This window comes from Rhamphochromis longiceps, linkage group LG6 (genome assembly GCF_057381845.1).
Source record: "Rhamphochromis longiceps isolate RC_006_pf linkage group LG6, R_longiceps_female_GT1.1, whole genome shotgun sequence".
NCBI classification, from domain to species: Eukaryota; Metazoa; Chordata; class Actinopteri; order Cichliformes; family Cichlidae; genus Rhamphochromis; species Rhamphochromis longiceps.
Window position 1 is genome coordinate 16,530,097 of NC_140562.1, and position 23,501 is coordinate 16,553,597.

A 23,501-nucleotide genomic window follows, 5' to 3' on the forward strand; every position below is an offset into this window, starting at 1 on the left:
CACAACATTTAAGTCAATGAGGAACTTTAATTTGTGCTACACATTTGAACAAATCACAAAAACAGGAACATTTAAAAATACATATACTTTTCTATTTCCAGAATGTTTACGTATTGATGACTGCTGTTTTTTTTTTATACATATAGCAAAATATTTTTTCTCTCTTTCCAAAATAAGAAAAAATACCTTTGAAGAACTTTGTCATTTAGCAGATAGAGCAGCATACAATCATTACGCAACTTTTTTTAAAAATGTATTAATTTTTTTCTAATAATGTGCAACAACAATCACTGAATGCCTGATTCCCAGCTATAAACGAGGCCTGTGTGAGGGAATTTGAGTGGAGAAAAAAAATCTAAAGAGAGTGAGAATGTGAGGATTGAGCAAAGAGTGGAGGAGAGGGAAGTGTTATAGAAAAATCTAATTGTGGCAGGAATCGCCGACAGCTTGACTCCTCTTTGGAGGCTGCGAAGATGAGAGAGTGCTTGGTGAGGAGAGGTAGACTGGGCAAAAGAAGAAGAACAAAACTGTAAAATGAATTTAAGGAAACAAGAAAAAGCAACAGTGTGTGAGCCGAGAACAGTAGGTGGCAGAAGTACCAAACAGAGTGGAAAAAAAAAGAACTGTTGAAATTTGTGGTCATGTGTTGGTCCCGCCCTTCCCCTGACAAAAAACCCCCAAAAAACCTGAAACGAATCTACCAATGCAGCGCAACTGTCACCGCTGTAGTGTCGCCGATCGTCAGCTGTTAAAGCACTAAGTTACTCTAAAACAGTAAAGCCGTCTAAAGGTTAAAATAAAAGAACAAAAATGTAGAAATATTTAAGGCTTTTAAAGGATTATTACAATAATGCTTCTCTGTGCTAAGACGATCCAAAAAAAAAGTACGCCCAGGCTGCTCCGTTTGCTTTTTTTTTTTACCGCTACTGAAACAAAAAAATTTAAAACAATCAGTTTGTCTACATTAGGTTAGCTCCACTTCAATCAACTCCATATAGTTGCCCGGTTCGCTCCTTCTCTCCCGTCCAGATGCTGCGATCTTCCTCAATCAGAGAAGCCTCGCGCCGATAAACCGCACTGGACTGAAGTGAAGCAAAAACTGCAAACTGCTGGTTTGTCATAACCTGAATTTCCTCGTATCTGTTCTCCAAAAACAACATACCTTTCTCTTTTTTTGCTTTTTGTTTGTTTGTTTTTTTCTTTTAAAGCAAAGGCAAGAAGAGAGACGTCTCACATTCTGCTCTTTAAAATGAACGTCTGCCTTTTCTCGTCTGAGACCGCTCGTTTGATGCCTTCTGTCTCGCTTTATCCTTGGAGAAGAGCCTCATGAAGAGTACAATCATATTCTTAAAGTCTCCTGGGCCTTAACAACCTAGTGTGGGTGTATGCAGCTGAGTCCTCTCTAGCCTTCTGCCCACGACTGTACGAAACGACGCGATTCGTCGACTCTTAATGCTGACGGCCCTTTCTGTGGTCGCGGGGCCGTTCGGATCTCACGTTCCCTGGTTTTACATCAGGCAGCGACTCTAATGAGAAGCGCAGGAGAGGTGAGTTCTTTGGCCTGAGAGTGATAAGTAATGTATCTGCGATAATATCCAACATTCACGTAGTAAGAGTAGTGCTGAAATGATTTTATTATAATTAATAACCTTAAATCTGTGTATTGTCAGTGAATGATGGATTACATTTTTAAAAATTGTAATTCTAAAACTTCTTTTTTTAAATTTCAGCACAAATTCCAAAGGTTTCCTCTACTTTTGACCGAAGTGTGTGTTCTTATGAATGAATTCCCTTCTGAGAGACCGCCTGTCGGCTACAGTCGTATCAAATAAGTATAAAAGGCGACGCGTTAAGGGGGCGATAGAGAGGCTGTCCACTGGGTATCTGGTGCAAGGCCCTGAGTTTTACTGCCTAGCGTCATGGGTTTGCGATGCCATGGCAACAATGACAGGCTGCTGACCGGGTGTGGCTTGATGCTGAGCAGATTCGGGGCCGCCATCGTCCTCCATCTTTGGCCGCTTGGCCTGGGGCTCGCCTGGTTGTCCAGCTAAAGTTTCTGCACTGGGCTGTCTGCTCACCAACACCGGAGGGGAGCTAGAGGCCTGAGCAGCCAAAATCTGCAGAGGACTACTCAGACCTGAACAGGACAAAACACGAAACAAGAAAATAAGCAAAGGATCGTTTTGTGCATTTGTGAAATGGTAAATGAACTGGTTTCTACTCTAGCTGAGCACTCAAAACACGTTTTACTGGTCATGTCACACAGAACTTTCTAGCCCAAGTGCCTTATCTAACATGTGCATGCATATTAGATAAGGTGGTGAGCGGTTCAATATCTTGCTTTAAGACACTTCAACATGTATGCTGGAAAAGCCGGGGATCAAACTACTGACTGCTGATTAGTAGATGACCCGCACTGAGCCTCAAACCCCCAGCTGTGTGCTGTAAAGAGGTCGGCCTTTTTCTTGAATATAATGAAACCTTATTGTGTTTAAAGGACAAAAAATACCATCCAAAAAAAGAGTCTTACCAGATGCATTAGCAAGGCTGGTTGCTGTGACAACAGCAGCAGTGGTGTGTTTGCCATTCTGGGTAATGGGGCGAACGGGAAGTTGATGTAAACCTGGGGTCAGATTACGTGCTTCCCCGGCCTGCACCGCACTCTCCACAGTCTGGATCACTCGCTCTCTGGTCAGCTGGGCTTCTGAGGACAAAGCGTACGATTCAAACATGGGAACCCGTCAACACTCCAGCCAGATTTTGCAGTAATCAAACATTTGTCAGAATTTAGCATAATTTCCTAAATATCAGTTCACAGTATGCACCAGTTGGATGCTGTCCTGAAAATGCAGATCTTAAAAACATGACATAATGAGCAACAAAACACAATTTCACATGGATTTACACCAAACAAACCTCATCTCTTCAGGGAGAGTGATAAACGTGTCTGATTCTACAGCAAATGGAAATTAAGGTCGCGAAACTCAGAGATTTGGCTACTGTCAGCTATACGCGCTACAAGAAATATCTTGCGTTGCTGATTTGTGCAGTGAAGCTGAACAGTAAAGGTGTGACTGAGGAATAGCCCAGTATTCCCAGCACTGGACGGTAAAAACAAGGGGGCGTTAAGGATGTGAACAAGGCCACAATAGCTTTAAAGACTTGAATACACTTTCCTGTGTATCACATTACAAAGGATTGCATCACGCAGAAAAAGCATTTCAAAAATAGATTCTCTCCCACCCCCCCCAAACGGCCGTACCTCTGAGATCACTGTTGCCCTCTACTCCTCCAACAGCGCTGTACCCATTTGGAGGAACGCTGGTAACCACCCGCACCATGGTGACAGAGGGCTGAGAGGAGCTTTGGAACACATGGATGGGCTGGACTTGGCCACCGCCACCTGGAAGCAAAGCAAGGGCTTTCCCCGAGCCCGAGGACAGCGCTGTAGGGTGATGGGGAGTGGCCATGATGACAGGCTGAGCACTGACTGGGGAGCCTACGCAGAGGCAGACACAATTTACTTGATGCGTTTTAGCAAGCTTGTCATCTGCGGATCTTTGAAAGAGATTTTGTTTGCACGCTTACCTGGGGCGCTCTGAGAATACCTGTACTCAGGTACAGATGCCAGTTTGTTAGCCAGCTGTTCGTGGTGGTCGTGGGGGATAGGCGAGCCCTCCCTGCTCAGACACTCGGGAGTCTGCAGCCCGCTTGAAGGAGGAGAAAGAAGCCCCTGGTGGGTCGGGGATGCTGGAGCACTCCTAAATAACAAAATACAGAAAAAGCAGAGAAATCAAATAACTAACCAACAGACTTTTAGTAAGACATGCAGAGCTCCTCACTGTCAGCACCCTCTACTCATTCAGGCAAACCTCAGAACCACACTTACTTTGTTCTGTCCAATCAAATGATCGCAAGGAGCAGAAGCAGAGAGAAGGGAGAGAGGGTTAACTGAATCATTGTGCGTGTCTGTGTGTGCAACTTGAAGGCCACGGATGACCCACTGCAAAGCCCACCTTGATGACAGGGGTCCAAACGGGGTCCTAAAGCAGGCCACCCCTCTTTGCCGTCTCTTCCTGAAGGCCTGCTCCACCAGCTTGGCCTCGGAGGCAGAATCCAGACGCCAAAAGCTTCCTTTCCCCGGCTCGTCCTGAGAGCGGGCCACTTTCAGGAAGTAGCGGTTCAGAGACAGATTGTGTCTGATTGAGTTCTTGAAAAAGGAAAAACGTTTTGTCACTGGAAACAGAAGCATCAGTTTGAAAGAAGAGAAAGTTTCTTCCCAGCTTACTCGGGTAAAAGTTGTATTTCTAGACAAGACTACTGTACCTGCCAGCCCTTGTCTGCAGTGCGGTAGTAGGGGTAGTGTTTGGTGATGTATGCGTAGATGCCACTGAGAGTCAGCTGCTTGTCTTGGGCCGAGGAGATGGCCTGGACAATCAGCTGTGCATAGGAATAAGGTGGCTTGGACTCATCCTGGCCCAAAAAAGATAGACACGAGTCTAAATAAACATGCATTCATAATGACACACTCAGCTTTTTTTCTAAGGTTAAACATTAACAGTCGATTTCTTAGAAGCAATCAGGCCTGGATGTTTACCCGGGGACTGTCACCACCAGCTGACTCCGCTCGCTGCTCACTCCCCCCACTTCTCTGCTCAGCAATACTTCGCCTCTGCTCAGAAACAGCCTTGGCAGCATATTCGGCTGCTAACTGGAGGTCAGAGGTGATGTTGCGTCCGTAGCGATACCCCGATGACCCCGCCCCGCGCGGACTAGCTGGACAGGAGTTGGGAACACTGGGAAAGAGAGAGAAATAGAGGAAAGGGTTACCACTATGGTTTATGGCTACATGAAAAACGACCCACATAAGATGAGAGGCTTAATCTTGCAGTCAGTACAATACTTGTTTCACAGGCTTACAGTCACATTAACAACTGTAACTCAGCACACAGACAAGCCAGATTTTACCTGATAATTACATTAACTTCTCCAAGAACACGGGATTACAAAGGGATTACTATTGCAAAAAGGTAATTAGATTGCTGTTACTTTCCCGTAAGCATGCTGCATTACCAAACCGTGATTTTGTTTGTGAGAGTGTCTCATGACTATGACGTGCGAGCGTGCGACGTCCGTGGTAGCAACAGATGTGTGTAGATCAACAGTGGATAATATGGAGTGCGGGACAGAGTACAACCGTGCAGCGTAACTCTGCGTGGGAAGAAAACTTCTTTCTACTGTGAAAAATTAAACTTCAAATCTAAGCAAGCACCAAGGACGCTGCCACGGGAATGTGAAATTCACAGAGAAACCCCACATCTTCCCACTGACATGGCCACTGTGGCACCGGGCAAACCTCCACCTGCCCCACTCCTGCTAAACAGGTGAAAATTGATTAAAGAGCAACAGGACTTAGTGCTGCTGAATCTCTGATTTAGTTACCGGTAAATGTTTGCTGTGTTTTACTTGCATCTATTTAAAAGAATGAGTGAAAACACAACATATTATTTTATTTTATTTTATATGATGGAATATGCAGAAAATAGGTTTAAAAATTTTAAACACATTTCTTGCATATAATTACATTTTTGCTTGATGTAATGTGCATAAAGTTAAAAGATTAAAACTGATTAAACAAATTTTTAAAAGAGACTTTTTCATTTGATTCAATTTTATATGATGGTTTATTCAGAAAAAACTGAACTGGGCTGAAAGGTCTACAGTTTTATTACCTGTTCGGGTTGTGTATCATGTTTTTAAAAGTAAAAAAAGTGACAAATGATCTACATGTACTGGTCTTGTCCCAGTCTTGTTCAGTTCTGGACAGAGGTTTTCCATGTCCAGGATTATCAGTGTGATGAGGCCCCTTTCTTGCTCTGTTTGGCATCAGTGGGAATGAGGTGCTTCTACTGGCCTCTAAAAGACAGGCGCTATCATTCTGTTCCCTGTTGGCCCCTCCCACTCACAAACAGTGGTTATACGACCTCATGTCATGTCTAAAACTGGAAAAAATAAGACATTCACTCCAAAATTCTTTCAATTTTTTTTTAATTTTTCAAATTTCAAAGCATTTCAAAATCTATAAGAATTTTTCAGGTGCATTCACTTTTGTCTGTGTGCAACTCCCTCATGTCAGGTGTGGAAATACAGTGTACAGGTCTAGGGCAGTGACCTGGGTGGGAATGAATGGGATTATTTTGCAGGGACTATTATATCCGGGGAAATATTTTACTTATATATTTTTTTCTTTATTTCACCTCCCCCACTTTTTTCTTTTTAAACATTTTACAGCCTCAAGTGTTAATGACCCCAAATGTAAAAATCATCTGTAATCCTTCTCTTCTCCTTTTGTTTATATGTATAAAGGAAAAACTGTTAAAAAAAACAAACAATGTCGTTTTATTACAAGTAACTACGTAATAAAGTAACTAATTACTTTTGAAAATAAGTAATCAGTAAAGTAATGGGATTACTTTCTTGGAGAAGTAATCAGTAATTAGTAACTAATTACTATTTTCAAGTAACTTGACCAACACTGGTGTCAAGCTCATACACCGGTCATTTCCAGCAGGTGTGTGTGTGTAGACAGCAAAAATCTGACAGTTCAGTCATTTCAAGATTTTATTAGTAAATCCTTAAAACCATAATTATGTCAGAGTGCAAAATGAAGACTACACAATGTAATAGTGAGGAGTAACTAAACTGTACAGCGTGAAGGCCTGTTGAAGCATTTCTAATCTTCATTTATATTTTGCACTTAACATTTGTAAGATAAGCATTTTTAAATTTTGTTCGTTATTTACCATTTCTATGAAATTTGAATAGGACTGGAAAAACACAAAAGAATAAGAATCCACACCTCAGAGTAAAGCAAAACACACAAAAGAGAGACGTGAACTAACTGTCATGAAATGATGTCCTTGGCCACTTCATGTGGTTCCCAGTAAAACTTAAAGCAACTGTTTCATTGTCAACCCTCGCCTCAAATGATTTACAAATGTAGTGTTTACAAAATTAATTATTAATATATTATTAATTAAATTAAAGTCCAGTAATAGTTATTTTCCTATATATCCATACTGACATTTATAATGGCTAATAAACAGAAATGAAAAAGTAAAGAGGAGATGGAAGAAATACCCTTCGAGCATGCTGATGTGGTCCAGTTTTTAAACCAGAGGGCAACGTGTTTGGAAAAGCTGCAAACAACCAGCTCATTCGGGCGCAAACAAATAATCTACTCTTTGTTGTGACAATGAAACAAGTTTATTTTTCAAGTCATGTAAATATATGTGTTAGTAAAGACTCAGAAATAATTACACATGACAAATGTTGAGAAAATAAGATTAAATGTCATGTGTCAGAAAGAAAGAAAAAATATTGGCCGATATATCAGATTTCTTAAATCACCAAATATTGGTATCAGTATCAGCCTTCAGATCTTATACTGGTTGAGTCATAAAAGGCTTTGCCTTACACACAAGAACTAGATCTGAAAAAGGAAAAAAAAAAAACAGAAACACACAACAATGACCATAAATACATTAATTATTAACTCGGCTTTATCTGCTGCTGTTGTGAAAGAGAGACAGAGAGCACAAGGAAATCCCAGCAACTTCTCATACAGTACACACCTGCTTCTGTTAGTAAAGTAAACAATGGTTTCTGGGAGAGTCAGTAAGCTTTGATTTGCCTCTAGCAACAAAGAGCCACGGATACAGACGGGGGGGGGGGGGGGGGGGGGGGGGAGTGTGTTTTTAGTTTGTGGCTGGAGGAACTAGGCTGCAAGCTCTGTTTTCATAAACTCAGAGCTGAAAAATGAATACGGACTAACACAAACATATTTTTGTACTTTTCGGAAGTACAAAAAATACTGAAATCTGTATCCGTCAGTCTGCTAGGACTTTGTTATTTGTGCCTCCACGGGGGAGCAAGGGTCATCTTTGCTTTCCCCCGGACACTCTTAAAACAACCATCCCCCCGCGGGCCACGTGCACGAGGCCCTGCATTACAAGAGTGCATGCTGGCAGAGAAAGGAGAGTGCAATTTTACGCTGTGCATTTAAGTTGCCAAGCAGGAAAAGTCACTCTTAGCACCCTGTAAGAGGGACCACGTGCTTTGACACAATACTCTTCCGCCATACACAGCGGTGTGTATGTACCAGGAAGGCTGGCCCGACTATGTGCCCGAAAAAGGCCACGGTGAGAGCGGCGCAGAAATGTTTGAGCGAGCGTCTTTAGTGTCTGTAGTGTGTCTGTAGTGTTTCCACGTGCGAGAGAACAGGAGCTGAGGGTTGAGTTGGAGGGGCAGGGGGCTCGGAAAAGGAAACCACTAATGGACGGGAAAACGGCCCACAAGCAAAACAATCTGCCCTCGATAGCCAATCGCAGGCCTCGAAGCGGCAGCCATCCCATATAAGGCAAGCACGCGCACTGACATTGGTGGGGATGCATGATGCAAAGGCAGAGAGAGACCACCAGAGGGCACGCACAGCTCCGTCGAACACTCACACATGACGTGTATATTTACAGAGCACAGATTTCTTTTAAACATGTGCCTTCACAGCCTATGAAACTCAAGCTTTCTCTCTCTGAGTGCAGATACAAGCACATCTTCAGCTAGAGTGCATGTCAGCAGCGCACAAGACACTACACTTTTGTTTCACAAAAAAGAAACTAACAGCTCATCTGAGAACTTTCATTGTACACCCAGCTTTGTTTTAAAACTCCTCCAACAGATCCTCCTCTCTCACTGATACCCATTTACATAAATAAGACACCGAAAAAAAGATTTTTTAAAAAGGGTTTGTATTTAATTTACTCATTTCTTTTTTATTCTTTTTGGTTACTGTCTCCTGTTTCTTTTTATACAAGTACTGTCTGCGTACTTACGCGACCTCTTCCACTACAGTACAAGCTTTAATAATTAACCAGATAATACAAGTTTTAGTCAAGTCAAGTCAAGTCAAGTTTATTTATAGAGCACATTTAAAAACAACCAAGGCTGACCAAAGTGCTGTACAGTAAATACAGATAAAAATACAATAGAACACAATTTCGTAATAACACCTCGCTGAAAAAAAATTTATTATCCGGTTAATGCAAGTAAATCAGTCTTATTGAGATATCCAAACTCTAAAGGTATGTTTTGATCAAATTTGACCAAACTAACAAAAAAGTGAAACTGAGGATACATCCTGTATATTTCTCTTTCACTGAAGTTTCGTTAGATTTCCAAGTTCATAAAATTGTTTCCGCTTCCAAGTCGATTTTTTCTTTTTGTTTTAGTTAACTATTTTATCCCCACATCTCGCTTTTAGTTTGATTTAACTATAAGAAACATGGTTGTTAACACATTCACGTTACACACCGACACCAGGAGGAGACACAAACTCTGCATCTCAGAGGTGTTCAGCTAATTTTAGAGAATCCACCATAAAACACGAGCCAAATCAAAGCGTGTGCTATAGTGACCGTTTGGGAAATAAGGGAGCAGCTAAAAGTACCTCTAATACTAATCAATACTTATTGGAAAATAAATGTTTTCTTAATTATTGGGGATTGAATGAAAAGGCGCATTGAACTAGTTTGGCAAGAATTCCTTCCAAAGAAAAACATCCTCCTGCTTTAACTGCAAATCCGGACGGCCTACTTTGCATTTATGAACGCTGCTTGAATTGATCAGCGTCCACGTGATTGTGTGTCTGGTGGCTTACCTGATGGTGCCTGTGGGTGAGGGCAGCGGAGAGCCAAACGCCCTCATGTGCTCTTCGTGCTGCTGCGCCGTGGGAATGCTGATTTTAAGAGGAGAAATTTGGGGCAGAAGCGAGCGAGCGGGAGACTGCTGCTCCCTCTCCCGGTGCTCCTCAACCTCCAGGAGTGACATGAACTGGATCTTGATCGCCGTGCTGGGAAAACGAAACATGCACCTAAAGAGCAGCAGGGAAGGGGAGGGCCACAGGACGGAGAGAAAACAAAGCAAAAAAGAGAGATGATGTCATGTTGGTTCAACCAAACAGTAAAGCATTAAAACATTAACAGATCAGCACTTCAGAGTTGTGTTTAAACCTTCTCGTCAATGACAATTTAAACATTTCCTGTGCAACTAAGTAACTGTTATTGCAGGGGGAGATGGTGAGATATGACTGAATTTGAGAAGAAGAAAAAAAACAGCTAAATGACAGGTGGTGACATTGTTTTGTCAACCAACATCTCCAAGGGCAAGAATAAACATTCAAACTCGACATCATTACACGTTTTACAGCAAAACACAAACACCCGTGCAGATCTCCCTTAATAATAAATCATAATGAGACTGCACTTCCCACGTAACTACAGGGGTTTGTTTACATTTCAAACAATATCACACCACCTCTTGTGGATAAAAACCTCGACAAAGCTCCCCAGGCCTGCACCTCCTTTTCTATTCTGCTTTTAAACAGGTCTGAACAACCTCCTCAATAAAAAGCGAGGATCAGTCACAGGTCCACGTTAGTTCAAGCCTAAACAAAGCTAATTACATGTGTGAGGGATTTGGTAAATGTTTTACAATGGAAACTTAATGATTGGTGACTGGTTGTTTCAATTTCCTCCCAACTGACTCTGGCAGCAGGGTCATGTCTTTACTGCACCCTTTCTGATCTCACGGCAAAGATACTGAAGCCCCGTTAATTCTACAAAAGAAAGGAAATATCCACAAAGGATCAGAGTGTTGAAAGATGTTCCAGACACACCAGTCTGATAAAGAGAAAAAAAATTACATGAAGAGAGAGAGAAAAAGATGAAGCGTTCTTCCTGAAAACCGGCAGCTGTCACTGGATTCTTGAAAACACTGCTCACAGCTGTTTTGGCCTATAGTGCTCCATCCTCCAGCACCAGGTGCCCGGGCACAGATAGCACGAGGCCCTGCGGCAGCCCTGCAGAAGCTACAGCTTTTGACAGCTGAGGTAGAAAAGACGCATTCAGCAAACAAAAGGAAAAAAAAGAAAAACATCTTTCTTCTGGCCTTCAGCTCAATGTCAGACAGGCAGAGAGAAAAAACTCACAGGACAGTTCGACTCGATTTCACTAAAGTAAACAGAAAACCTGGAACAAGCTTGAGTAGTTAAACTGGACCAAGAGTTAGCTTCTTAAGCAGCAGCAGTAGTAGTCTACTGTGTGGATGCATTACTCCAGCTAGCTAATTTAGGACTTATTAAGGAGCTAAACAAATGTAAGATATGGAGGAAAATGGGGAACATGGCTACTGTCTGAAACAGGACTGTGCACTAGGGGTGGGCGATATATCGAATATACTCGATGTATCGCGAGGTTTTCCACATACGATGGTTAAAGTGGCTTTATCATAACCATCGAGTATAAGTTGCCATGCAAATAACTGTGCTGTCTGCATGCAATTCACTCAAGTTTTTTTAATCCCACACGCTGCCAATGCGCACAATTTCCTACCCGGCACACTGAGCTGAGCATAGGTGTTTATATTTCACCAGATGGAGAAAAAAATATGGTGACAGTGCGAGTTTCAGATGAGCGAGAGAAAAGACACTTCGCTGCTGTTCGGATTTCACAGGAAGGAACAAAATTCTGTAATTTGCAAAACATGCCAACTATTGTCGTAGCAGTACCACGAATTTATTCCACTGCAAAATTAAGACCGTTTTAAACTCTGCATGTGAACATCTCCCCACAGACCAAAGAAAAAGTTAAATAAACCAGCTGTGATACCTGTGACTGTTCTTGGTCATCCGTTTTTCCATAGTCACCTTCTAGACTTTTGTTTCTATAATTTGAGGAAGTCTTGTACAATTTTATGTTAAAAGCAATAAAAATATTTTTTTAAAAAAGCACCTATTTAGTTTTAGTTATGTTTTTGTTGTCTCATGAATTAGTGCTTGAGCTCCTTTTTTGTTGCTATGATCTTTTGTTTGTTAAAGGTCTAATGTTGACCACAGAAAGAGACTTACGGTCATAGTTTTGTCATTTGTGAAAACAGTGTGTGCAACTGATGGTTTAAAAAATGGTTAAAATAAAACATTTCCATTAATTTTTAATTTTTTGTATTCAAGTCAACACTGAATGGTCGCTTTGAATAAGTACACAAGTACAATTTTAGGTACTATATGGTTGAAAATGGTTTGAAGGTTAGTTAAACTTACCATGATATATATCATGTATCGTGATACAACCAAAAAATATTGCAATATCAAATTTTCCTCGCCAGCCCTGCTGTGCACTTTATAGCCAAGCTGTGGCAAACAAATGTTGTGTTCAAATAAATCTGCATAATAAATAAAGCAAGTTTGTGCTTTTTTTCAACAAAACTGTTTAATACATCATGTTTTTTCTAAAGTCTGCGAGTAATTATGTTAAATAATCTTGATCTCAATGCTGACCAAAATAATTGCGACCAATCAGTCCCAGCTTGCAGCAACAATACAGTAATTTTTCAAGATAAAAGTCAATACATGGCAGATATCACCAAATTATAAATCTATAGATTTTATTGCACATTTCAAGTGATGCTGACCACAGAGCATGATTGGTGCCCCTGTCTGCACTCTGTGCTTCTTGTCACAGAGACTTAATTGGAGGCTGACAAACTGATTATGAGATGTGACATTGGGATAAATCATTGGAATGGTATATGGAAATGTGTCCCAAAGAATAGATGACTGACATTGCAGTCAATGGCCTGCATTTGGCCTGCATTTGTATAGCGCTTTTCTAGTCCCTAAGGACCCCAAAGCGCTTCACACTACATTCAGTCATTCACCCATTCACACACACATTCACACACTGGTGATGGCAAGCTACATTGTAGCCACAGGCGCACTGACAGAGGCGAGGCTGCCGGACACTGGCGCCACCGGGCCCTCTGACCACCACCAGTAGGCAAACATGGGGTTAGTATCTTGCCCAAGGATATTTGGCATGCAGCCAGGAGGCAGCCTGGGATCGAACCACCGACCTTCTGATTAGTGGCTGACCTGCTCTGCCACCTGAGCTACAGCCACCCCAATCCATCAACTGATGCACACATGGATATAAAACAGGAAACATTATATTCAAATACATTCTGACGCCTACATTCTGATGAGATTGGAATTATTTAAAAGTTCTATGTTTGATCCATTTAATCGATTTTCATGATCTCTGGAATTAAAGATTTACTAATGCTACACTAAATTTATTTTTGTGTCAAGTTCTTACCAATATTCAACACGGAGCAACAGACACCTTACCATTACATCAGTCCTTCAATCAGACCTAAAACACCATGTTAACACAAATAAATTCAATACAATTTGGAAATAAACTGGATATTAATTAAATAAACAGGCTTTAAGCATCAACTAATTGTTGTTTGATATTCTTTATAAATACTGTGCTACCCTTCAGCCTCCGAGTAGACATACCTGTGTTATAAATGTGAAAATTCTCTGATTTTCAGAAAGGTTGACCTCTGACCTTGAAGTCAAGGTCACTGAGATTTTAACTTAACAGAGTTTTTCAGTAAATGCAACCATTGCTTTGATTTGAAAATTTTACGTTGCCTCCTATACACATACACATATATGTATATTTGGTTAATTAGCAACCAAGGCTTAATGTCTATTTGGTATAACTTTAGCAAGCACTTAGATCTGTTCAAAATGCAATCTATTATAAATTTTATCTTGATTTAACTTCTGATTTTTACCTATTTAGAATTGCAGGTTAAATATTTTCTTATGTGTTTAAGTCTCTGTGAAATGAAGATGGAGAGGAAGGTGGGGAGAGAGAGCTGGAGAAGCCATGCAGCGAAAGGCCGATGGTCAGCTAAACTGTCGAGCTTTTTCCTTCATTTTCCATACAGTCCGTGTATCTCACCTTGTTGGGTTTGTCTAATAAGCCACTTAACATTCAAGCAAAACAAAAAACAAAAAAAACCCTACAAAGGAAGTTCAACATAACCGGGCTTCTTTCATTGTGTTAGCAGACTCGACAAAACCTAAACCCCAAGATTGAGTAATTGTTACCACAACTTATTAACTTTCTCTGTTAAGAGAAGCTTTCCGCTTCAGACTCTGCATGCTGCTCATGTGAAAGAAGAAGAAGAAAAAATAATAATAATAAAAAAAATAAGGTGCATTTCACAGGTCACGTGACTTCTTCCACACACAAAAAATGATCGCTCTGAATGCTGCCTACTCCAGGGAAAACGGAAGAGAAAATGGTGATTAAAAATCTATAAAGACCATAAAAACACTACAAATAAGACAAAAACTTAATGGTGCAGAAAATTGTTAATCTTTGAATTTATCACACATAGCATTAAAATAAACCAAGAAATTATTTTATCACTGAGTGCGCTCTCAGTGCACATTATTTTTAAGGTGACGGCTGCATATTGGAGCTCTGAAACTTTAAACTGGAGCCATTTAAACGTTAGCTTACTGTGCCACAGCGTAACAATGGAGACGTGGGAATTTAGTTTGTCACAAATCAAAGTGATATTACTTTTATATATCTGGTGTGTGTTCTATGTTCCAATTCCAGTGGTGTAAAAGAGACTTGGCAGCAGATTAGAATCAAGTACAACAACATTTATACTTTTTCTGCTTCACCAAATAAATACATGCATTCCTGTGAAATGCACTGTTTGTGTTACAGTCACTGGTTTTAGTAGGTACAGCTTAACAATTTGGACATGTAACACACATTTTCAGAGTATTGGATTTAAAACATGCTGTAAATGAGAGAATCAGTGAAAACATGGCACTTCCAGACATTTTTTAACAGAAACTCAGAACATAACCTGCTCCTGACCATGTTATATGCTTAACATCGGTAACCACGGTGATTTAACCAGGTAAAAAGAGAGCCACTTTCATGACACAGAAAACACGACACAGCTCGCTAAGCCATCAATTAGGGCTGCCACAAACAATTATTATTTTTGCGATTATAGAACTATCATTAGCTTACAGCTTTAAGTGTTTAAGGTATGTGCTAACTAAAAATAAAGACAAGATGATAGTTTATTGAATTTAAATGAAATTTGCAGATTGTTTCGGAGAAGTTTAATAAACGCAGCCGTCTGCTCCTTGCTATCTAAAATATAACGGGACACTGGAGTATATTCTTGAGCATCTCACACTTCTGATAATCAGCTGTCTGCTTGACGTTTATTCAGCTGTGTAAAAACTATAACTTTAATCTCAGCCAAACCGATTTACTCAGGAACAAATAAAATACTGAAAACAATAACATTTTTAAGTTATCCAAGTGACTTATATATCGTGTTTAACCTGAGTAGCGAAAGATGGCGGTGGGTTTGAAAACAATTTGCCGGGAGTCCGGTGTTCTCACGGGCTCTAGTGAGCCTTGAACCACGGCTAGCTATCGAGCTAGTGGGTAACAGCAGTCTCTGAAAACGCGAAGCGCTTTTAAAAATATGTGGTGTCTTGATAAACTGAGCAGATATTTGAAGTTTACACAGCAACATTCCCGTCTGAAAATATGTTAACCGTTTATTTTGTGACCCAGAAAGAATAATAAGAGTAATATTAACCTCCTAACGGTGTGTTCACACCGAACGCAATGGACGCGAACAAAAACGCCCCAAACGCCCCTAATTTGACGCGCACACATTCGCGCCTCAACGTGTGTCCAAGAAAAATCCATCGCGCGTGAACCGGGAATGTGGGAGGAAGTTGTGACAGACGGTATCTTTGCAAGATGGCAGCTGTCGAGCTAGCGCTTGAAGAGAGAGTCTCCCTTCTCTATGTACTGTGGAGAGCAGAGCAGCGGCGTAAAAGACGTCCTCGCCGTACCTGGGTCCATCAGGTCCTCCAGAGGCGTGAGCAGTTTGGTGAGTTTCACCATTTGCTCCAGGAGCTGCGCCTGGATGACGGCCGATTCCAGCGATATCACCGTCTTCCCCTCGCCCAGTTTGAGGACCTGCTTTCCCGCATCGGTCCCAGAATCGCCCGCCTAGACACCAATTACAGGCACTCAATCCCACCTGCAGAGTGCCTGTCCGTCTGCCTGAGGTTAGCAAAAGTATTTAATACGGTAGTCCTTTATTATTTAATTCGATTTATGCTGTTATCAGTGTTTGCAATGATAGCATGGCTGTGGTGTCATATCAATGTATGCGCTCGGTGTTTGCTGATATCAAACTGTAGCATTAGGACCACTGAGTTAACCTTTGTAGTGATACTCACTCCTTTTTATTTAGACCTGGTTTAATTCTGGGATAGTTGAATATTTGTATATAATCACCGCAGACTGTTTTAGATTTTATCTAATATATATCATGTAATTATCCTTATAATTACAAAATGTTTTATGTAAGATTTATGTTTTGTAATTTGGGAATTTGAATAATGTATTTTGTAACTGCAGGACACATAATACTCATTTTAAACAATTTTGTCCAGGTTCCTTGCCACCGGGGACTCCTTCAGAACCATCGCGTTCAGTTTTCGAGTTGGTGTGTTCACGGTGAGCCAGATCACCCCCCAGGTAGCAACGGCCATCTGGGACTGTCTAGTGGACGATTTCATGGCTGTGCCTTGAACTGAAGACTGGCGGTCCATCACAGAGGGATTCCAGGAGCGCTGGAACTTCCCTCTGTGCTGTGGAGCTCTGGATGGGAACCACATCCAAACAAAGGCACCCCATATATCATATAGGAGACACACATTGATATACACTAAATATTTATTCCATTTCTTTTTTGTGGTGCCCAAATTTATGCACCTGCTTGATTTTGTTTAAACAATTATTGCACACTTTCTGTAAATCCAGTGAACTTCTTTTCACTTCTCAAATATCACTGTGTGTGTCTCCTATATGATGTATTTAACTGACATTTTTTATTGTAACAACGATTTATACAGGAAAATGATGGCTATTAACAATGTTGCCCAAACTTTTGCATCCCACTGTATTAGTATATTTTGTCATTAGTATAATATGAAATAAATTCTACATGTGTCAAGTCGTGTGCCAACATTTGCTGTGTAGTAGAACTGAGACATTAGTCATTATAAAAATTTATTTGAAATAATATTAAAATTCTCACACAGAAATATATTTTATATATTTATGTTTAATGTAAGTATTTACAGAGAGACAGGAATAAAAACGACCAGCTGCTCTCCAGAGCAGGAACAAGGCTGAGGAGGAAATGCTCCATTGGAGACTGGTGTGGACTCTTCAGAGACTCCAGGATGGCCAGCTCCACCGCCGATGGACCGTCCTGGGACCCGTCCCTCATCTGCCTTGGAGCTGTCCTCCTCTGTGGGCCTGTAAAACAGCACAAAACAAAGAAATGAGGAGACTGCTACTAGATTTTAATTTCAAAAACCAAACAGGATATATTCAGATTGGTTGTAGACATTTAGTAAAGGTGATCACAAGGCAATCCCAGCGAGTAAAAAGCTATCAGTGCTTGCTGTACATCTGATGCTACAATTGTGGTGCAGGAGCTCAGGGACTGGGGAGCCAGGAGAAGCAACTGCGGATGCTCTGCTGCAGAATCAGTTCTATCAATACAGTATTAAATGTTAACAGGTTGAATATAATAATCATAGAGTAGACAGTGGTCCCTCATTTATTGCAGCAGGGGTTCTCAGAATAACTAGCCCCTGGCCACGCACTTTATACACCGTTTTCCCCACACACATGAACATTGGTCACAGTTCTCACAATTGATTCTCAAAGTGCAAACCTTTGTAGATTGCAAAACGTAAAAGTATTATTATGCCGCGGTTTGTCTTCATCTGCCCGCCACTTTCGTGCGCCTTTTTCCCCTCGCGGTGCAGGTGTCTATTTCCGAATGAGGGTCATAGTTATGGGTGTTTTTGTGCTGTTTTTTCTATTGGACGTAATGGTTATCAAAACCAAAGGTGATAAATTTGGCAAGCGCAGGAGACACGACACGGAGCAGATTTGTCAATCAGGCTGCAGAATGCAATGCTGTACTGTGCAATAAAAAAATCAGCGAAAAAGCGAAGCAGTGACGGATGAGCGGGACCACTGTGTGCTGTTTATTAATAAACAATAAAATATATTCCTAAATGACAACATGCATAAAAGCAGAACGGTATTTGTACGTCAGTGGGAAAATAGCGGTGGCTTTCTAGCTTTTGTGCGGCTTCCCCGGGTCAGTGAAAACTTTAGAGAAAACTTAAGAGAAATGAATGAACTTACCAGGTTGTCCGATCTCTTCACATATCTTCCTCCAAGCTCGGTCCTTTATATTCTTGTCTCGGTACAGAAAGCAGCTGGTGTCGTACAGTTCCGGGTTGTTTGCTACCGCATTGATTAGCCTTCCCCTCCATTGAAGTATGAAGGGCTTTAGCTGGATCTGCCCCTTTGACCTAGGTCACAGCCACGTCACCAGGCTCCTGATTGGTTGTCGCGGCACGATTTGACGCTGGAGTTCAGATTTTTCCAACTCGAGCAGTAGACGTGAAACGCGCGTATGCACAAAATGCAACACAAAAACTCACGCGCGTGGTTTTATTCGTGAGTAAAACGCGCCAGACGCGCTACACTGACGCACGTTTCACGCGTTTTGGCGACGCAAATCTGCTTCCGAATTTTCTCGGGACCCGCAATCGCGTGTCATCGCGCTTTTCCATTGACTTTACATGTAAAGCTCACGCTCCATTCGCGTCCATCGCGTTCGGTGTGAACACACCCCGAACTCTCCCACGGCATGCATTTTTAATTTCTCTTTGATATTTGGGCATATTGGGGCCGGACGAATGTAAAAACAAAGAATCACCAGATTTTATTTTTACCTTATTTTTGTCTCTAAGAAAAATGAGAGCCACATATGAGGATATTCATTTAAAATTTTGATAGAACAGTGGCAGTACAACGTCCTCGTGAGTGGATATCAGGCCCTTGTGGAGCAAAATTGAGTATTTTGGTCTAAATAACCCAAAATGTGATGTCCACATATGTGGACGCCAGGTCCTAGGAGGTTAAAACTAACTAGCTGCCGCCATTGTTGGAAACTGAGCAGGGCCGCGATGTGTCGCGCTATGAATTCTGGGACAGTTCCTTCTTCTTCGGGGTTTAACGGCAGCTGGCATTCTTCTTTGTCACTAGCAGCATGTTGCAAAAAAAAAAAAAAAACATGATTTGTTCTAATTTCTTTAGCTGAATGTATGAAAAGTGCCAAAGATAACAAAGTTTGTCTGGATATAGAATATTTTTTCAAAAACTAGGTGATCCCCAAAGATCTATCTGCAGCAGAAAGCAGTATTTGAAAGCCGTGTCATTAAAAAAAATGTAAAAATAGGAAGAAAAATTTGCAGGATCTCAGTGATGCACAGTTGATGCATCTACTGTTCACTGAAGCCTCATTAGAAGTGGTCTCAGTGGAAGGGTGGATATCAAGAAGGCATTCTTTAAAAAGGGCAAAACTGGGAAAAAAGGGTGAGGATTGCCAAATTACAGAAGAACTAGACTTCTAAAAACAAATCAGAGGCAACAGGTCTTACGAAGTGATGAAATCAAATTTGAGGTTCAATCAGCGTGCATGGAGGAGGTCAGGAGGGAGATACAGCATTTAATGTCTACAGCATGGTGAAGGCTCTGTCATGGTTTGACAACAGTGTTAGAAATCTTGTTTGAAATTATGGAACTATGAACACAGAAAAGAACCATCAGATTTTGATCCACCATGCAATACCATCTGGAAAGCATCTGATTGACAGTGGCTTCATTTTTCAGCATGGCAATGATCTCAAACACATGCTAATGCAGTGTTTCATTGCGCACAATGAAACACTCAGTCATGGACTGGCCTCCCCAGAGCTGAACCTTAATATTAATGAAGCAGTGTGGGAGCATATCGACAGAGAATGTAATAAAACAAAGCCAAAATCTAAGGAAAAGCTTTGAATGTCATGTAAGAAGCCTGGAGAAATATTCCTGAAGACTACTTAAAGAAATCAGAAGAAAACTGCCTTAGAAAACAGACTGTTTAAGAATAAAGGTGGTCATATCATGACTTTTCAAGTTGTTAAAATTGCACAAACTCAAAAACAGAGTTTCCAATTATTGAAACCTGCAAACATACATGGAAATAAATCATATGAGGCAAAAACAGCCTCATATGATTTATTTCCATGTATGTTTGCAGGTTTCAATAATTCTCAGCCCCCATTTACCATTTTCATTGGAAAACATAAACAAATGAAGGGTGCTCAAGACTTTTGCACAGTCCTGTATAAATTGATAAATTACTATACACGAGTGGCAATATGTAGATGATAAAACACAAAACGAAAGCAAAATTAAATTTACTTTTTTAATCTAACCAATCATTTTAGTCACTTTTTAGGGAAAGTTGCACAGCATTTGTTTGCTCAAGCTTCTTACATTAAAGTGTTTGTTGCTGCTTCTGTCTTATATAAGGGTAAACTGAATTTTAGAGCAGAATTTGAAGGACTTTTTTGCTAATAGTTTAATTTTTCTTCCTTTGAGAAAATTAATTCTAATAAGCCACTATCGTTTGTTTAGATCTGCACTTAATCTAGCTCAGTCTTTTTTTTTTTTTTTTTTAAATTAAATGTCTTTTTGCTCAGCAGTATCATAATGAAATTAATTTGCAAATCATGACAATGCAGAGAAATTGTTGTCTTTCATATTTTAACTCGGCGCAGTTTCGCTAGCTCTGTAATCTCGAGAAAACCCTCCAGGGCCAAAGCAAACCAAGCAAACATGTCTGTGGCCTTGGCTCGCAAGTCAGTGTTTACTTCGTCATGTGCGCCTGCAGCGAGGATATCGCCCCAGTCTGCACTTCCGGTTCAATAACCGACACACCCCCAAACAGTGTTTCGAGCCAATCAGAGAAGACAAAGACACCCCCCACCCAAACACACTCATACTGCCTCCACCCTATGATTGACACATACACAAAACCGAAGATTTCCGTTTGTAAGCTTGCAACTGTACTAAACAAACCAGTGAAAGCAACGTGTGTAAACGCGACAGCTCTGCAACCGCAGTGGAAAAAAAAAAGCTACATTCCACTGTACCCGAGATATACAACAAAAAAAGAGGAAAAACGTGTTTCAAGTTTCAACATTTACCAAAAAACTCCCGTCTTCCTCGAAGAACCGTGAGATGACATGTCTGGGATGCGTTTGTTTACATTAATGTTTATGTGACACGTCGGCCAATAGTCTGAGAGCTAGTAGCGAGCATAATCACTCAGAAGCTACAAGGTGTGCTGATTCGTTTATTTTGAAAATTAGATTACTTTAAAAAGTTATTTCAAAGACAATATAACACGCCGTACTTATGCAAAAACACCAACCAGTTGCAGCACTTCGAAAGAAAAAATAATAATTTACTAACTGCTTATGCTTGTCAGCAGGCCGGGGAAATGCAGCTAGGTTTGCTAACGGCTAAAACTAGCTAGACTGATTCACTCATTCAGCGGGTTGAAGGCAAAGCTGAAGGGGTCCACTAAGAACATCCGGGCAAACTGAATATTAATTGAATATGACAACATAACATCGCTGTGAGTTACACTGGAGACCTGACAACTTATCGTGTTCCACCTTTACTGTCCAGACCTAGGCTGCCATTACTATGCAACACCAAGCCGCTCTGGTAGGGGTGTCGTGACAAACTTTGTACCCCGGACAGGATAGGTGTCCCGTTTGGCCCTGTCATCGTGGAGGTCGTTTTGTATTAATGTTCTCCCCGTCAGTGTTCAGAAATCTATTCGTGAGGCTAACGTGGGTTTACAATTGAGTCGTTTTATTGTTTGAAGTAACCGCTAGACCTCCACTGTTAATGCATAAAATAAACTTTAGTGTGAGAAGCCCTGCGACGTCCAGCCACCGTGTTATCACGGGAAGCCTGACTGCAGCGGCTAGGCTTAGCTGACCGCACTCACTCTCTGGGTAGCGGCAGTGGTGGCGCCCCTCTTCGCTGGAAGACCCCGTCCACGAATACACCGTTCTTGCCCAGGCACCGGAGGGAAAAGCCACTCGCCTCGTCGTAGGTGATCTGCAGGTGCCGTCGGGAAATGAAACTCGAGTGACCCATGTTGATGTCCACGGAGCCGTGAGAAGAGTTCCGGCCTATGGTGACCGTCCTTTGGCGCATGACATACTCAAAGTCCCGGCCCTCGAGCCTGGCCAGGGCCTGCGGAGGAGTAGAAGCGAGCCGCACGGGAAGAATCCCGGCGTCTGTGCGGGCATCCATCACCGGAGGACCCAGAAGGGCGAACGAGGGCTGGTGAAAGGTGTGCGAGGTCACCGCGACGCGCACCGGGCTGCACGGAGCCGACTGTAAAGCTAGCAGGGCTCGAGCCCCGGTGTCATCCCGGTAGTCTGCCATCTTCTTTTGGAGGGTCAACACACTCGCACGCGCGCACACTTAACTTCTCGCACACACAGAGTTGCAACGTGAGAGTTTTCAGCCAGGGAACTTGTTCACTCCGTGGCTGACGAACAACATGGAGTCCGGCTCAGTGGAAGAACAGGAGCGGAGTCTCCGGGAACCGGACTGGTGCTGCGTTCAGGGACACGTCGTCATAAGCTCACTTGACTGTCACACAGCAACTGAAAAGCGACAGCACACACTATGTTGGCGTACCTTAAAGTAATATCACTTTCACCTTTTCACTAAAGGTTTCAGTGAGAAATATTTAATCCGACATCATGTGACGGTTCAAACATGTGCTAAAAGATCTGTTTAGTGCTACGCATTGATCTTTTTGGTTCAACCCTCTGTGAAATGCACTAAATAACGATTTCCTTGTATTTAACGATTCCGAAATGCCCAAAGTTTAAAAAAAGAAGGAAAAAAACATTTTGCACTTGAAACTGAAAGTAATTTGTGTGATTTCTTTGCTTTGTTCCCCATTCTTTAGTTTCTAGTCTAGCCCTGTAGTCTAAAACTGTGTTTTCATTTCACTTTTTTTTTTTTTTTTTTAAAAACACGATTTTTATTGGTTTATTAGGCTGTGGGTTTTTTTTCCATTACCGTTTTTGTAATCTTACCTTTGTTTTAGGCCTGTTTATTATTTATGCCTGTTTTATCTCTATTTGTATAAACACTGACCAAAATGAAACACGGATCTCATTTGGTGCCCCAAACAATGAAACATGTAAATATATTAGTTTCATCACTTGGCATCCATACACAGAAATGTGTCTGTCTCCACAACCAAATAGGTTAATTATTTACCAATTTAGGGCACCGCTCCAAAGGTTATAGTGAAATGAGGCACAGTACTTTCAACTTCATACTGTCAAAGTGAATGAAAAACATTACTTACAGGATATTTTATTGTGCTTTAAAAACATTGCAACCAACTGCTATACAGCATTACGGATTTTCCATTTCAAGAAAGGTCAAATGCAAAGTCATGGTTTTACAGTTAAGAGCTTGATTATGTCAAAATTGGATTAATAGTTTAGGGAAAGTAATCATTAGAAAATTAGCAAATATTTAGAGGTGAAAAACGTGTTGTCT

General features: G+C 41.3%; 1 protein-coding gene and 1 long non-coding RNA gene across 3 annotated transcripts; both read right to left on the reverse strand.

The window, feature by feature from the left end:
- Nucleotides 1-77: 77 nt before the first annotated feature.
- foxk1 (forkhead box K1) lies at nucleotides 78-22,514 on the reverse strand. Of its 2 annotated transcripts, none has more exons than XM_085409443.1 (9): nucleotides 21,916-22,514; nucleotides 9,716-9,928; nucleotides 4,598-4,796; nucleotides 4,327-4,473; nucleotides 4,017-4,210; nucleotides 3,589-3,761; nucleotides 3,263-3,499; nucleotides 2,531-2,701; nucleotides 78-2,137 (listed from the first exon to the last, which is right to left on the reverse strand). In XM_085409443.1, the coding sequence occupies exons 1-9, from the start codon at nucleotides 22,359-22,361 to the stop codon at nucleotides 1,905-1,907; spliced, it is 2,013 nt and encodes a 670-aa protein (XP_085265569.1). In that variant the 5' UTR covers nucleotides 22,362-22,514; the 3' UTR covers nucleotides 78-1,904. The 2 variants fall into 2 exon arrangements, with proteins under 2 accessions (XP_085265569.1, XP_085265568.1); XM_085409442.1 differs by having other exon boundaries at nucleotides 2,531-2,704; nucleotides 21,916-22,509.
- On the reverse strand, nucleotides 17,078-21,906 carry LOC146667763 (uncharacterized). The gene is made up of 2 exons (XR_014912093.1): nucleotides 18,201-21,906; nucleotides 17,078-17,294 (listed from the first exon to the last, which is right to left on the reverse strand). It is a non-coding gene; the product is annotated as an uncharacterized LOC146667763 (long non-coding RNA).
- Nucleotides 22,515-23,501: the final 987 nt, after the last annotated feature.

Bases quoted from the DNA above. Each gene is read 5' to 3' on its own strand.
- foxk1 (XM_085409442.1), bottom strand. From the start codon at position 22,361: ATGGCAGACTACCGGGATGACACCGGGGCTCGAGCCCTGCTAGCTTTA. The intron at 4,211-4,326 runs GTACAGTAGTCT...TCCTTTTTCAAG, and splicing joins CTGCAGACAAGGGCTGGCAG to AACTCAATCAGACACAATCT. The intron at 2,705-3,262 runs GTACGGCCGTTT...CTTTGTCCTCAG, and splicing joins GGGCAACAGTGATCTCAGAG to AAGCCCAGCTGACCAGAGAG.